General features: G+C 39.0%; 1 protein-coding gene across 4 annotated transcripts in view; it reads right to left on the bottom strand.

Moving 5' to 3' along the window:
• Positions 1-14,543, bottom strand: part of LOC149156787 (uncharacterized) — a 164,787-nt gene that overhangs the window by 86,193 nt on the left and 64,051 nt on the right. For 3 of the 4 annotated variants that reach the window (XM_089438597.1, XM_089438596.1, XM_089438598.1), the window contains 3 exons: positions 12,495-12,559; positions 12,208-12,390; positions 11,958-12,012 (listed from right to left, as the gene is read on the bottom strand). In XM_089438597.1, coding sequence (XP_089294723.1) covers positions 11,958-12,012; positions 12,208-12,390; positions 12,495-12,559 — 303 coding nt within the window. The remainder of the gene's footprint in view (positions 1-11,957; positions 12,013-12,207; positions 12,391-12,494; positions 12,560-14,543) is intronic. The other variant, XM_089438599.1, reaches the window with a different exon arrangement.

Raw genomic sequence — 14,543 nt, 5'->3', positions numbered from 1 at the left:
CCATGAAGATCTACTATTCATAAAGAATAGAAGCAATTTGATAGGAGTCCTTGAGCACCCCGTTTGCCATTGATGTCAAAGGGGGAGAGAATGTTGAAAGGAAAGGAATATTGCCATCAATGACAAAGGGGGAGATTGTTAATCTAGGTTGTCATTGATGTCAATATGGCAGTGTTTGTGATGGCAAATTCTTGTGACGTGAGGTTGCCCATTGATGCTCATTGATCATGATACTGCTCATGGAGGATCCAAGGATTGAATACAGACATAATAGAAACAGTGGAACCAAGGAGGAAAGATATCAGAAGCCATCATAGAAGCACTATCGGAAGAAGAGCTATCGAAGCGGTGTATCGGAAAGGATCCAAGGATTGAATACAGACATGATAGATATATTGGAACCGGGGAGGAAAGATATCAGAAGCAATGTTGCAATAATCGTTATCAAGATAATATCGACGAGGGAAAAAATCATAAAATACAAAAATATTCTTTTTTTTTTCAATTTTTTTAATATCTAAAGCATCTACAACATAAAATAAATACATTGACACATAAATATGATAAAGGAACTAATATATAAGATGTGTAATATCATTTCTAGTGCTACATCACACATAACAGTGAATCATATCCTGAATAGTCAGTCCTGACTCCTGAGTCCCAACTCAGCCTCAAAATATCAACAAAAAATATAATAATGTATCTCATATCATGAGTCATAATGTCATATACAATGAAATGAACCAAATAACTAATACCACTGATTTCTTTTGCCCCTCTTGCGAGAAAATGCAATAGTTTTCCCTCTAGATGTAGATGCCAGTGGAGTTGGCAGTGGACTCTGCTGTGCTCTAGAAGCTAAAGAACTAGGAGCTACAAGAGGTAGACCACGTCCTCTACTGGTGACAAGGGTAGCCTGGGTAGGTTGTGTCACCTCCTCCTGTTGCTCCTCCTCCTCATCAAAAAATTGGCAAATATATATAGCGATTTTTTCCCAAAAAATCGTGATCTTTTCGTAAAAATCACAATTATTTCAAGTTTTCGCGATTTTTTGCGAACAAAAAAAAAACAAACAAACAAACATAAAAATCAGGCAATAATATCACCAAACTCAAAAAATCGCGATTTTCTGATATTATTGCGATTTTCCAATATTATCGCGATTTTCGCAACACTAATCAGAAGAAATCATACAAGCGCTATCAGAAGAAGAGCTATCGAAGCAATGTATCGAAAGTCATAGGAGTGAGGAGAAGCCACAAGAGCGACAAGCCAAGACAAAGCAGATCTATCGCATATGCCAAGAGTAAGAGCAATATTGGAGGAAGGAATAAACCGTGGAAACCTTTTAAAAGTTCACAGCGCATAAACCGGAGGAGTTAACATATCATATCGACAGGTTTTATTATATGTCACCGCACAAAACCCCCGATTGCGATTTGATATGCGGACCCGACCGCTCCATTAGAATACACTGTTATGTTATATCGCGTCCGCCTCATCGAAACTTTCATATCACAAGTCTTAACAAGATGTCACGTTAAAACGCTAATTGCGATATGTACTGCGGACCCGATGGTTCCATTATAATACACCTTAATACTATATCGCATCCGCCGTATGAACTTTCATATTGCAGGTCATAAAGGTCACGGTAAAACCTCTGATTGCGATATAATATTGCAGACCCGCTGCACCACTATAACATGACTTTATACAATATCGCATCTGCAGTATCGCTAGTTTCTAAGGGATGTCAAACTGCCGATTGCGATAAGGTTGTGGACCCAATGGGTTTATTAACAACTACTTAAGATCATATCGCATCTGCTCTGTCGGCGGTAGTGGAATCACTATGTTATGTGCAAACCTCCGAAAATTGCGATTGTGGGATTAAAGGAATAACTCCAATTTTCATGAATGTTGCGATTGCGATTAATGTGGGACCTCCATGTGGGTATAGCCTTGGATGAATATTAAAAAAAAGGGCCTCTCCGATAAAATCTTTTAATGTGCAAACTCATAAGTCGGCCTCTCCTCCCAATGAACGTGTCTTTTGGTTATCGGCAAAACTCATATATATACAAGTTGAAAAGCATCACTTTAGGGAACTGATTTCGTGCATCTAACATAGAGAAGAAGTAATGGTTCACAACTCGGGAACTTGAAGAAACAAAGAAAGTTGAAGGTTGAGCGGCAAGGAAGGAAGCCGAAGATCCAACAGGAAAGAAGGAATCCAAAGGTCGAGAAATTCTGTTGATTGGGTTAATCTTTGAAAGGCTTGGACATGTGATGAATTAGAAGAAGTACAGACCTCAACCTGAAGAACAATTTTTTTGAAGATTTGTTTGACCACGAACCAGCAAAGTAAGATTTCATCAGTCATCAGTTGAAGGGAGCAGTGGACAACACCAACATTGAAGTATTTTTGAGTTTGTTCCTTGTCAGTAAGATACTGCGGCAATCACTCCTAACGCAGTTACTGCAACAATAAGAACAGAGGCTTGAAAACAGAGAATTGTTTTTGTGCATACATTGAGGCTTAGCGCAGATATCTTGTTGGAAAGCTTCAAATCTTGGAAACAATATTGGAGATCATGATGCGTAATTGAAATCATCATGAGGTAACTTTGCAGAATTTGTTTGGGCAATATGAAGAGTTGTGAAGACTCCTTCATATGAAGACAGGTTGTCATTGATGTAGCAATGAAGCTGTAGATAGACAGAATTCAGTGAAGAAGATTTTGGGAGCAGAGAATTACTATCAAACATATCTAGACAAAATATAGCAGAGGGTTGGAGCCTAGAGGGTTGGTGCCCTGAAGGTTGGAGCCTCGAACAAACAAGGTAGGTGCCTTGAAAGATAGAGTCAAAGCCCTTGGGATTGGTGCCTCAGAATTGGAAGGATTGGTGTCCTTGGCGTTAGTGCTCCTAAATCCAAGGTTGGTGCCTTAACAAGATAGGGTCAGAGCCCTTGGGGTTGGTGTCTCAGAATTGGAAGGATTGGTGTCCTTTGAGTTGGTGCTCCTAAATCCAAGGTTGGTTCCTTGACAAGACAGGGTTGGTGCCCTAGAGGTTGGAGCCTCAAAAAAAGTCCAAGTTGGTGCTTGGCAACAGGATGGAGCCTAGGAGTTTGAAGATCAGTGTCTTCATCCAAGGTTGGAGCCCTATATACATTGTACTTAATTCATTGTAAATATTTTATTAATAAAAGCATTTATTCCTATTGTTCATTTTGTGTTCTAAATATAAGTGATCTAACTAGTAAAAGTAACAATTCAAAAGGAATATTGATTCACCCCCCCTCTCAGTATTTCCAACAGCTAGATGCATTGTTGTCCATTCTTGGAGAATGATTTCATGGTAGAGAGCATTTATCCCCACATGCGTAGGTTATTTTTGGCATATTATTATGTTTAAGAGCTATCTCAAGTTCAATTTCTAGCCTTTAACCTAGTTGAATGCTCAAGTAAACTTGTGTTAGGGCTTTTACTTGTAAAATTAATGAAATGAGGCTTGGTTTCCCTCATATAAATAGTGGGACGCCTCATTCTCTTATTTATCATCATCATCATCCATCACATTTCTCTCTCTTTGGAAATGCACAATAGCTATTGTTGTCTTTTCTACTTGGTCGCAATATAATTTTACGGAGCAAATTATCATTTTGAGGAATGTTGCGTGAGGAGACTTCTTTGGGATTTATTGAGGATATCCCTGTGGAATTGTTGTAAGTTTATTGTTTATCTTCTTCCATTTTTGCATGCTATCTCATGTAAATTAGTGTTTCTATGTATGCCATGTTAAAATTGCAGTGTTTTTCTTGAAATCTTAATTTTGCAGGGTATGTAAAATTGTTTTCCTTGAATCCTTTAAGAGATATATGCCTCTCTTGAACTTAAAATTCTCCCATCTAAGGAAGTCGCTAGGGTTTCTAAGTAGAGATTCTTACTCTCTCACCCTCTTCATGAAGGCCATCTTCATATATTTTGCCCTAAAGACTCCATTGCCTAATTAGACCAAGCCACTAGTCTAAAAGATGTTGATCAACCCTTCTTATATATATTTTCTCTCTTCTCTCTCTAATTTCTAGGTATCTAGGATTAGGGTTAGGACTTGAGTTAGGGTTTACCTTGAACTTGTATTTAATAGCAATTTTATTTTGATGTGTTATTGCCCTCTTGATATGGATTGCATTTAATAACTTGAAAAGACAAAATCTAGCATTAATTGCATGGTAAAACCCTATAATTAAGGCTAACATCATCTCTTTATTATTGTGTTATGCATATTTGAGCCATAAGAACTCACTTGCCTAGCCCTAAGACTTGCTTACCTAATTGAAAGCCTTATTCCTTTGTTGATCCATGCTTGAAAGGTTACTTCTTCTAGCTGTTATATGGCATTGCATGCCATAATTTTTTATATCTCTCAAATACTAACTTATAATAGCTCACAAATCTAACTAAGGGTCTTAGGAAAGAGTACTTGAACTTTAGCAATCTTATCTTATCCTTTCTAAGTTATGCCAGTGCCTTTCCCAATCATTAGACCTCACAGCACCTTAAATCCGCCTATTGAATATCTTTAGGTGATTTTATAGGGAAGCCTCCCTTGTGGGAATTAATTCACCACTAAACAACTGGAGAAAGGCCATTGAGGTAACAGTGGTGCCCAACCTCCTATTTGCAAAAATTTCTAAAACGAAATTCTACTACTGCAGCAAGTGATTTATTTCACCTACTTATTATTCACAATAAGTTATCTATGAAATCCCTTCAGTAAATATTAAAATAAATTCTACTGCAGTTATCACACAATTACCCAAAGAAAAAATACATGCACAAGAACCAATCACATCAACACAGTTATTTTTGGACAATTGTCCCCAGAGATACCCAATGTGGGAAAATCGGTGCAGCGGATGAGGGCTTTATTAATCTTTAGCAACAATTGCTTTTACAAGGAATGATTTTACAGAGAAACTGAAAGAAAACACCCGAAACTTTTCCCTTTGAGACCTTCTGACACTTCGGAGACCCTGCTCCCACTTCTATGTCACCCCTGCGTCACTCTACGTGGCTCAGCGTGTCTCTGAATGGCTCTGCATCCCTCTGCATCAGCCTGCATAGGCTCTGCGTCTCTCCTCTGGACTACGTCTCTCACTGCGATGTCTCCCACTAACGTCACCTCCTCCTCTGTCACTACCTGTTGTTGATGCCCTCCTCTTCCTCCACCCTGCAAATCTCCCTCTGAAATCGATCTCCTCTACTTGAGAATCGATTTTCCTTGAGATACTGAGTATCTACCAGTGTGTCTCCAAATGATCCTCAAGTCTTCTCTTATACTTTTCCTGTTGACGAATCAACGGCTGAGATCAAGTCCCTAGTCAACGGCTAAGATTAAAACAAACTTGATCCTCGTCTCTTAGAAGCTTCTCACCCTTATCTTTATTAATACCCATTAATATTTTTAATTTCCTAAGTTTAGACTTAGGAACCCATTAAAAATATTAATCATTTTAATAACTCATCCGGGTGGAATTTCTCAAAACGATTTATTGGTCTTGGAGATCTCATGTGCCTTAGCCTCTCCTCCAAATTTCAAGGGTAGAGCACATCCAATGCTACCAAAAATAAACACTCCCTCTTAGCGAGGAATGTGCTCTAGCAATGTTTCACTATAGAAACATCACAATAATCTTCCGCATCGGCACCTGTGTTGATGTTTGGCCTGTTGCCTCACATCCCCTGCACTGCTACTTCCTGTACTCTTGCCCATGACACTGCCACTGCCACTGTCACACCTATACTGCAGCTTGCTCTCAACATGCTGCATCATGTTGCATCATGCTTCCCATAGCACTGCCACTGCTAACTTCTACACTGCAACTTCTGACACTTATCCATTTCTGCCACTGAAATGGATTCTTTACCATCCCCATCTTCTCCCTGAAATAAACAAACTTTGTTCTTCCTAGAGCCTTGGTGAGGATGTTTGTCACCTATTCTCCTGTAGGAATGTATCTCAACTATACTGCCCCTCGTTGGACACAGTCTCTGACAAAGTGACACCTGATATCAATGTGCTTTGACCGATCATGAAATACTAGATTCTCAAAGAGCTTGATGCAACTCTAATTATCACACGTGATCTTGGTCGCTTCCATCCTTCTCCTGAATAGATTCACAAGCAATTTCCTAAGCCATATGGCTTTGCACGAAGTTGTACTAGCTGCCATATATTTTGCTTCAGCTGAGCTTAGAGCCACGAATTTTTGTTTCCTACTGCACCAGGAGGTCATTCCTGATCCAATGTTGAAACAGTACACAGTTATACTTTTCCGATCTACTGAACTTCTAGCCCAATCTGCGTCAATGAACCCACTCAGCCTGATGTCATTGCCTTTGGTGTAAAATAGTCCATGCTCAATTGTTCCTTGTATATACCTGAGAACATGTTGGTTGTTGCCCAGTGCGCCCTCTTAGGTTCCACCATGAACTGATTGAGGGTGCTGACAGAGTAACAAATGTCTGACCAGGTATTGACCAGATACATCAAGGACCCTATAAGCTATCTGTACAAGGTGGGATCAACGTCTTTATCTTCTGATGCATCACTGTTCTTCCAGTTGGTGATCATTGGAGTAGCCATAGGTCTACAATCTTGCATCCTGAATCTCTTCAAGATTTCTGTAGCATATCTCCCTTGTCCAAGGAAGATCTCACCCTTCTACTGCCAAACTTCCAACCCCAGGAAATAATGCATCTGTCCCAAATCCTTCATGTCGAATTCTGTGGCTAGGTTCTTCTTGCGGTCTTTGATGAGCCTGGATGATCCTGTCAGGAAGAGATCATCCACATATAACACTAGGATTAGAGGTTTATTCTCTACAACCAAATAGTAGAAATTAGGGTCTGCGTCACTCCTGACGAACCCCATCTTCTACAAGTAGCCATCAATTCGACTGTACCATGCCCTAGGTGCTTGTTTAAGCCCATACAAGGCTTTGTTAAATCTGCATACATGAGATTTCTTCTCATGTGTCTCAAAACCTTCTGGTTGTTCAATACATACATCCTCTTCTATTACCTCGTTCAAGAATGTCGTCTTGACATCCATCTGATGAATCTCCCACCCCATCTATGTTGCAAGAGATATCATGGTTCTAATAGAAGTATACCTGGCTACTGGGGTGAAGGTTTCTTCGTAGTCTATCCCTTCCTTCTGAGCATACCCCTTAGTCACAAACATAGCTTTGTATTTCTCCACACTGCCGTCTGCAATGCATTTGACCTTGCAGATCCATCTCGAACCTACCACTGATTTGTCCTGAGGCCTAGGTACCACTTCCCAAACATCATTAACCATTATAGAGTTGTATTCCTCCACCATACCATCCCACCCATACTTGATGTTGAATGGTCTCCTGAAAACTAGAAGGTTCCCCAACCTAAGCTACTAAGGCTTGGTATCTGTCTAGTTGTCTTCACTCCCTTTTACTATTCTTGGGTGCACCAATGAAGTCTTCTGCATCACGTAGAATCTGTCGGAGTTCCCATCTCATTCTTCCACTGGTAGTAGGCACATCTATCAGCTCTTCCTCTTCCTGAGATTCCTCCTGTTCTGAAGCTTTGTCTTCAAGAGAATTTCAGGTACTAGTTTTCACTGGTTGAAGTGGTTTGACCAACGGCTCGTCTTTCAACTGCACCTTGGAAATCATTTCTTAGGATTTCCTGAAAGCTCTATCCTCCATGAACTTTACATCCTGCCAAACTACTACCTTCCTACTCCCTGGAAGATAGACTCTATATGCCTTAGCATTCTTGCTATATCCCACAAGATATCCTTTCTCAGTAGTTTGATCTAATTTCTTTCTCTTCTCTTTGAGTATATGGTAATACGCTAAACTCCCAAATATCCTAAAATGACTGACTTTAGGTGTCTTCTCAATGAAGACCTTCTTCCGAGTGATTTTGCCCAATGCCTTGTGAGGAGTCCTGTTTTGGACATAAACTATTGTGCTACATGCTTCTGCCCATAGGAATTTAGGCATATGTTGATCATACAGCATTGCCCTAGCTGCTTCCACAATAGTCCTGTTTTTCCTTTCTGCTACTCCATTCTGCTTCGGATTGTAGGGAGTTGTCCACTCTCTTTTGATGCCTTCCTTAGTGCAAAAATCAATGAAGTCCTTGTCAACATACTCTCCACCATTGTCTGAGCGCAACACTTATATCTTCTTTCCCATCAGATTCTCCACTAGAGCCTTGAACTCTTTGAATCGATCGAAACCCTCATCCTTGGTTTTTAGAAAGTAGATCCAAGTCTTCCTAGAATGGTCATCGATGAAGGTGACGAAGTGTTCAGCACCACTAAGAGCTTTTGTGGACATCGGTTCGCATATGTCTGAGTGTATCAATCCTAGCACACCCTTAGCCCTATTGTTACTTCTAGAAAAAGTTGCTTTGGCATACTTGCCCAGAGCGCACCCTCTGCATACATCACCTTGTTCAGTACTTAGTTCTGGAGCTCTTGATACTGTTTTGTTGAGAATTCTCAAAGCCCCATGGTGTAAGTGTCCCATCCTCCTGTGCCATAGTTCATTCAAATCGTTGTCTCCATTACTACCTATCAGTGCCATTGGTGATTCTAGCTGTAACTTGTACAACGTGTTACTTCTAATTCCAATTTGGGCCTTCTTTTTGCAACTCGGGTGTTTGACATATACTTTCTCCTTGATGAAGAAAACGTCATAGCCCTTGTTCTGAAGTTGAGATGGAAAGTAAGTTCATCCCCAATCCTGGCACATGCAACACATTGGTTGCTCGAAGCCTCTCTCCTGGTTCGGTTTGAAAAACTATAGTACCTCTTCCTCCTAGAGTACACTTTGCCTTATTTCCCATGGTGATCAAAAAATTCATTCTTTCTTCCTGACAATCTGAAAAACATTCTCGGATTCCTGTCATATGCCAGGAAGCTCCACTGTCTATATACCAAACCTCTAAGGAGGCAGAGCTTGCTAAGCAAGTGACTTCTTCCAATCTGGAAGCTAACATAGAATAATCGTAATTTATGTCCCTTGTGCATTCTTCTGGAAATCTGCACGAGTCCCCTTGAGTGGATGCCTCTGCATCATGCTCTTGACCCATAATCGATTTTCCTCTCCTGTTGCCGGATCTCTGCTCTAATACCATGTGAAAATTTCTAAACTGAAATTCTACTACTGCAGCAACTAATTTATTTCACCTACTTATTATTCACAATAAGTTATTTAGGAAATCCCTTTAGTAAATATTAGAATAAATTCTACTGCAGTTATCACACAATTACCCAGAAAAAAAATACATGCACAAGAACCAATCACATCAAAATAGTTATTTTTGGACAACTGTCCCCAGAAAAACCCAATGTGGGAAAACCGGTGCAGCAGATGAGGACTTTATTAATCTTCAGCAGCAACTGCTTTTACAAGGAATGATTTTACAAAGAAACTGAAAGAAAACACCTGAGACTTTTCCCTTTGAGACCTTCTGACACTTTGGAGACCCTGCTCCCACCCCTGTGTGACTCTACGTGGCCCAGCGTGTCTCTCAGTGGCTTTGCGTCCCTCTGTGTCAGCCTGCGTAGGCTCTGCGTCTCTCTCTGCATTGTCTCCCACTATCCTCTGTCACTGCCTGCTGTTGATGCCCTCCTCTTCCTCCACCCTACAACTCTCCCACAAAAATCGATCTCCTCTACTTGAGAATCGATTATCCTTGAGATATTGAGCATCTTTTTGTGTGTCTCCAAATGATCCTCAAGTATTCTCTTATACTTTTCCTGTTAATGAATCAACGGCCGAGATTAAGTCCCTAATCAACGGCTAAGATTAAAACAGACTTGATCCTCGCCTCTTAGAAGCTTCTCACTCTTATCTTTATTAATACCCATTAATATTTTTATTTTCCTAAGTTTAGACTTAGGAACTCATTAAAAATATTAATTATTTTAATAACCCCTTATCTGGGTGGAATTTCTCAAAACGATTTCTGGGTCTTGGAGATCTCATGTACTTTAGCCTCTCCTCCAAATTTCAAGGCTAGAGCACATCCGATGCTACCAAAAATCAACATTGTTGCCATAAGATCTAATTTTCCTAGTGGGCATTGCACTATGCCTGCGATATTTTGTGGTAACAGGTAAGTTGACCTGCTTGATCATTAAAAAGAGGAGGTTGCACTTGAACAGGGATTGAGTTTTTTTCAGCAGCAGCAGCATTCTCCCTTCATCTCTTTCTTCCATTCTCATTCTACTCTAGGTTTTATTACTTTTTGCAGGGATTATCATTAGACCTGTTCAATATTCTGTTTGTATGGTGCAATCAACCTTCTGGTTAATGCAAAATAAGATTTGACTAGATTTGAATATGCCTTCTTTCTGGTTCTTGGAATTTGTTGGTACATTGTTGTTTCTTTGCATAGTATTTTAGAAGTCTCTTGGACCTTTATTTTGATAATACTATCACTTAAAGGGCCTTTCTATTTCTATTTATCCACCATCTTTAAGTCATTGCATGTGGGAAATTTCAACCAATTTATTTCAAATATTTATCATCTCACCTTTGGCTGCTTGATCACGTGCCAAAGGACACTTTATGTGCTCCATATCAGTTCTATTTGCAGATTGACATGGTGATAGTGATAGCAATGCATAAACTCATGAGGAACAACCCACCCCTACCCCTCCCCACCCCCGCCACCCCCGGCTTTTGAGGTTGGCAAGTACCAGCCCAAACTGAGAGGAGATTTGTTGGTGACAATTTAGGCAAAATCTCCCACAATTTACACTAAGTTCTCAGTGTTTTATCTTTGAAGTTCATCTCTTACAGTGCAGAAATTTGTACTAACAGGATGCATCTTTTAGTCCCATTGACCTACTTTTGTTGGACATTGGAAAAGTTATCTTATCTCATCTTACATTGTTATCATCAAGCACAAAGGTCATACACAAACATCATTATTTTTGCAAAATTAGCAGCTTGTACTCGTTGAGATTTCAAAGCATGTAAAGAATGACATACAGATTGATGTTAGATGCAAATATGTTCTAAGTTAGCATAATACAAAAATTCAACAGGAAAACTGGAGAAACTGAGAAGCACGGGGAAGCAAAGGCAAGAAAACTATACACCTTGTCTCTATAGAGATATGAACAAAATAAAATTGAAATACTAAGACATGATTACAGAAAAATCATTAAAACAATCTTAAAATTCCTTTCTTGGATAATCTTCAGTAATTCAAGTACATTGAGTGTTTCCCTTCTGTAAAAGATGTTTGTCTCACTTCTAGATTAAATAAAAAATTGCATGGCTTTCCCACTGCAAGCTTTTATTATGCAAGAGTTGGAACTTGACAAATAGCTTATTATAGATGACAACTGTCCAAACAGAATCAAACCTCTGTTTCCTGAGATATTCAGATGGAGGGCATAATATATCAGATCATTACAACTATTTATATCACTAAAACTGAACATCGGACTTGGTTATCAGTAAAATTATGGGGTGCTGAGCTTCACAGATGAACTGCTGAAGGTAAAGTACAATTGCATCTAACTCATTGGATCTCAAACTGCATGCATTAAGTTTACACGTTTGCACTTCAATCGCTTTCGGTCTTAGAATTCACATCATGATAAAAACAGCTAGGCAAAATGCCATAGATAATAAGAAGTGGGCTCTATATCCAGCCACATTCAATAGATGTAAAATAAGTCTCACTTTCCATCTGAAACTAAGGGAAAAAAAACAGTGAGACGTACTTACATATATTGAATAGCTACATAAACAAAGGACAATGCAAAACAAAAACTTTAATATGACATCATTGTTCATATTTGAAGAAATAACAGATTAAAGACGTGCCAATCTGAAAATTCATCAATGAAAATAGAATTTGTGGGATACATACGTGTTTACTCACTGAGGCAAACTCCCTCAGGCTATGCTCTGATCGATCATCATCACTGTACATCGCAGTTCATCATGTGATCATCATATGTAAATATTCATGGACAACTATAGGATCTTAAAAATAATAATATGATACCCAAAATGCTTGAAAAAATATATAAGCTCATGGGAAATGATTTAAATATCAACAGGAAGTGCCCTAATTAACTATGTTCTGATCCAAAGAATTGAACATTTTCTTCATATACCTTGAAGACAAAACTGTGACAGCTTTGTAAAGAACAATATGTACACTTAAATCAACCAACACCATATGTAATGCATCGAAGTGAAGAGGACAGTAGGAGTGCAAACCCAGAAGAGCTTTGGGAGGGACACGGACTTCATGAACTGAAGCAGGAGAAAAGTTAAGAGGATTTTGAACTGCCAAACTGCCGAAGAAGTAATATGAGTAAATTCATCTTAAAAGATTTCAGCATTTGTTGAAATTTCAATGAGAATAAAAGAAGAATTCAAAATAGGGCCATCTACTTACAGAGCTCCATAAAATGAGGCATATAATAGTTCAAACTTTAATATGACTCCCGATGTCAAGAGCCTCTGAAACCATAAACAATGGTTGATCAATAAAATAGTGATCTATCAGAAAACCTGATGAATAATAAAAGTATAATAAGTAGTACTGATTCAAAAAACAAGCTCTTTGAATAGAATAGACTCAGAGAAAATAGCCTTGTACTGATCAAAAGAAAATAATGAATATAATACACAACAATCACTACTTAAAATGGTTAAAGTAAATTGAACAAGTAAAAAAATTACAAAAGACCAAGATAAAATATACAAGCTTGAAATATTCTTGCTCTATGGATCCATTCAAGGAAATACTTGTATCTGATAGTTACCCAACCCCCAGTATTACCCAGGGGCCAGCACACTTTGGGGAACGATGTAACGCAATTTGGGCAGCCTCCAACCAGAGGGTTAAAACTCGCACTTTAACATGACAGTTCATTACTCCTAACTCCAACTCTCAGGTTTCTAACTGCATTATACAGCTTTCAGGCTGCTAAAAACGTACAGCTGGGCATCCAACCAAATGGCAGTTTTTTAGCATTAAATTCAAATACGTTTGTGTTTCATACTCTGTGGGAAGATTAACATTTCAGCTATCCCATATTCTAAGTCACTGGTTTTAGCAAACTTTAAAGTCAAAATTTGAAATTCATCAGATTTCCAACTAAATGGAATAAAATCATTTAAGTTCAGCATAAAATTCATCTGACTTCGATGGAATTTGTCAAGGTTTTCTTTCAAGTTCATTTTGGAGGGTTAAAAGATTATTAAAAAATGGACTACATGTAGATTTCATTTCCCCTTCCACCCAATGCTGCATTGACGAGTCAAGTCTGCTATCTCCTTCCACCCAACGCTACACTCCTAAGTCATTACGACTACCATCCTCCAAGCAGGCAGCAAACAGTTTCATTCCTGAATGTTGCAATTTGGTACTTTATCTCCTTTAATAGGCCTCTTATCCATCACCTTGAGCCATAGCATTAGAATATCCTTTAGGTGATCTAGGGAAGCCTCCCTTGTGGTCAAATACCATTAAAGAGAAGAAGAAAGGTTGTTGAGGTGACAGTGGCAACTCTTTCCCTTGTTGCCATAAGGTTTGGCCCTGCCTAGTGAGGTTTTGCACTAGGCCTGCGAGATTTTGCAGCAACAATTTGGCGCCAATGTCGGAGAACAGTGGAGTCCCACTCCTCATGATCCAAAGTCTATGCTTTAATAATTTTTTATGAGTATCTCAAAGCCTACATTAGAACCTCTATCTGGTCACTTCTATAGCTAGTTCCCCTTCCTTATCCCTTGGTAGTAGGTCATGTCCCTAGGAGAAGCTTTTCCTCTATTCATCTCTGCCAGTCAGCAGCCAACAGCCCCTGAGAGCCACTTTGTAGCCAATGTGACGAGCCATTCACATCTCTGCCATCTGCACCAATCATATGTTTCCTCTTCCATTTGTCAAGAGCAAATGTTGGTGTTGAAAAGTGTAACTAGGTTCAGTCTTCATAATGACATGTAATTATGAATTTATGTAATGAAATGTAAAGAAGAACAAAGAAAAAAATTTATTGTATTGCTTCCTTCTTGTGTTTCATGAGCAAGAGATTTTATTTTTGAGTCAAGACTCCCATTGAAAGTCTTTAGGAATTATTTGTCATCTAGTCATAAAATGATAGAGTCATTGTCATGTAAAGAAGTCATGTTACACACTGTAAAAGGTCAAATTTGTCTATGTAAAGTATCCTCCAAGATCTTGTCACTTATCCTCTTCAAGTCAGGCGTACAACGAAGAAAGAATGTGCTAGAAGATGTCAGCCTTCCTACTTGTGATCATGTCGGTCCAACGGACATGAGATGATGTGTATAAGTAGCCTCACTCGGCCTCACTTAGAGGCAAGCAATTCAAAAAACAATTCAATGAAGAGAAGTAAAAAGAAGAGCCTACAAGCAGAAGTGCGAAGAAGGGATAGCGAAGGATTCTTCTAGGGATAGCGAAGGGAGTATCCCTACGAACGAA

Source organism: Pinus tabuliformis, chromosome 9, assembly GCF_031772625.1.
Source record: "Pinus tabuliformis cultivar Carrire ecotype Pingquan chromosome 9, CPIR1, whole genome shotgun sequence".
In the NCBI taxonomy this organism is placed as follows: domain Eukaryota; kingdom Viridiplantae; phylum Streptophyta; class Pinopsida; order Pinales; family Pinaceae; genus Pinus; species Pinus tabuliformis.
This window is presented reverse-complemented; position numbering and strand designations above follow the sequence as displayed.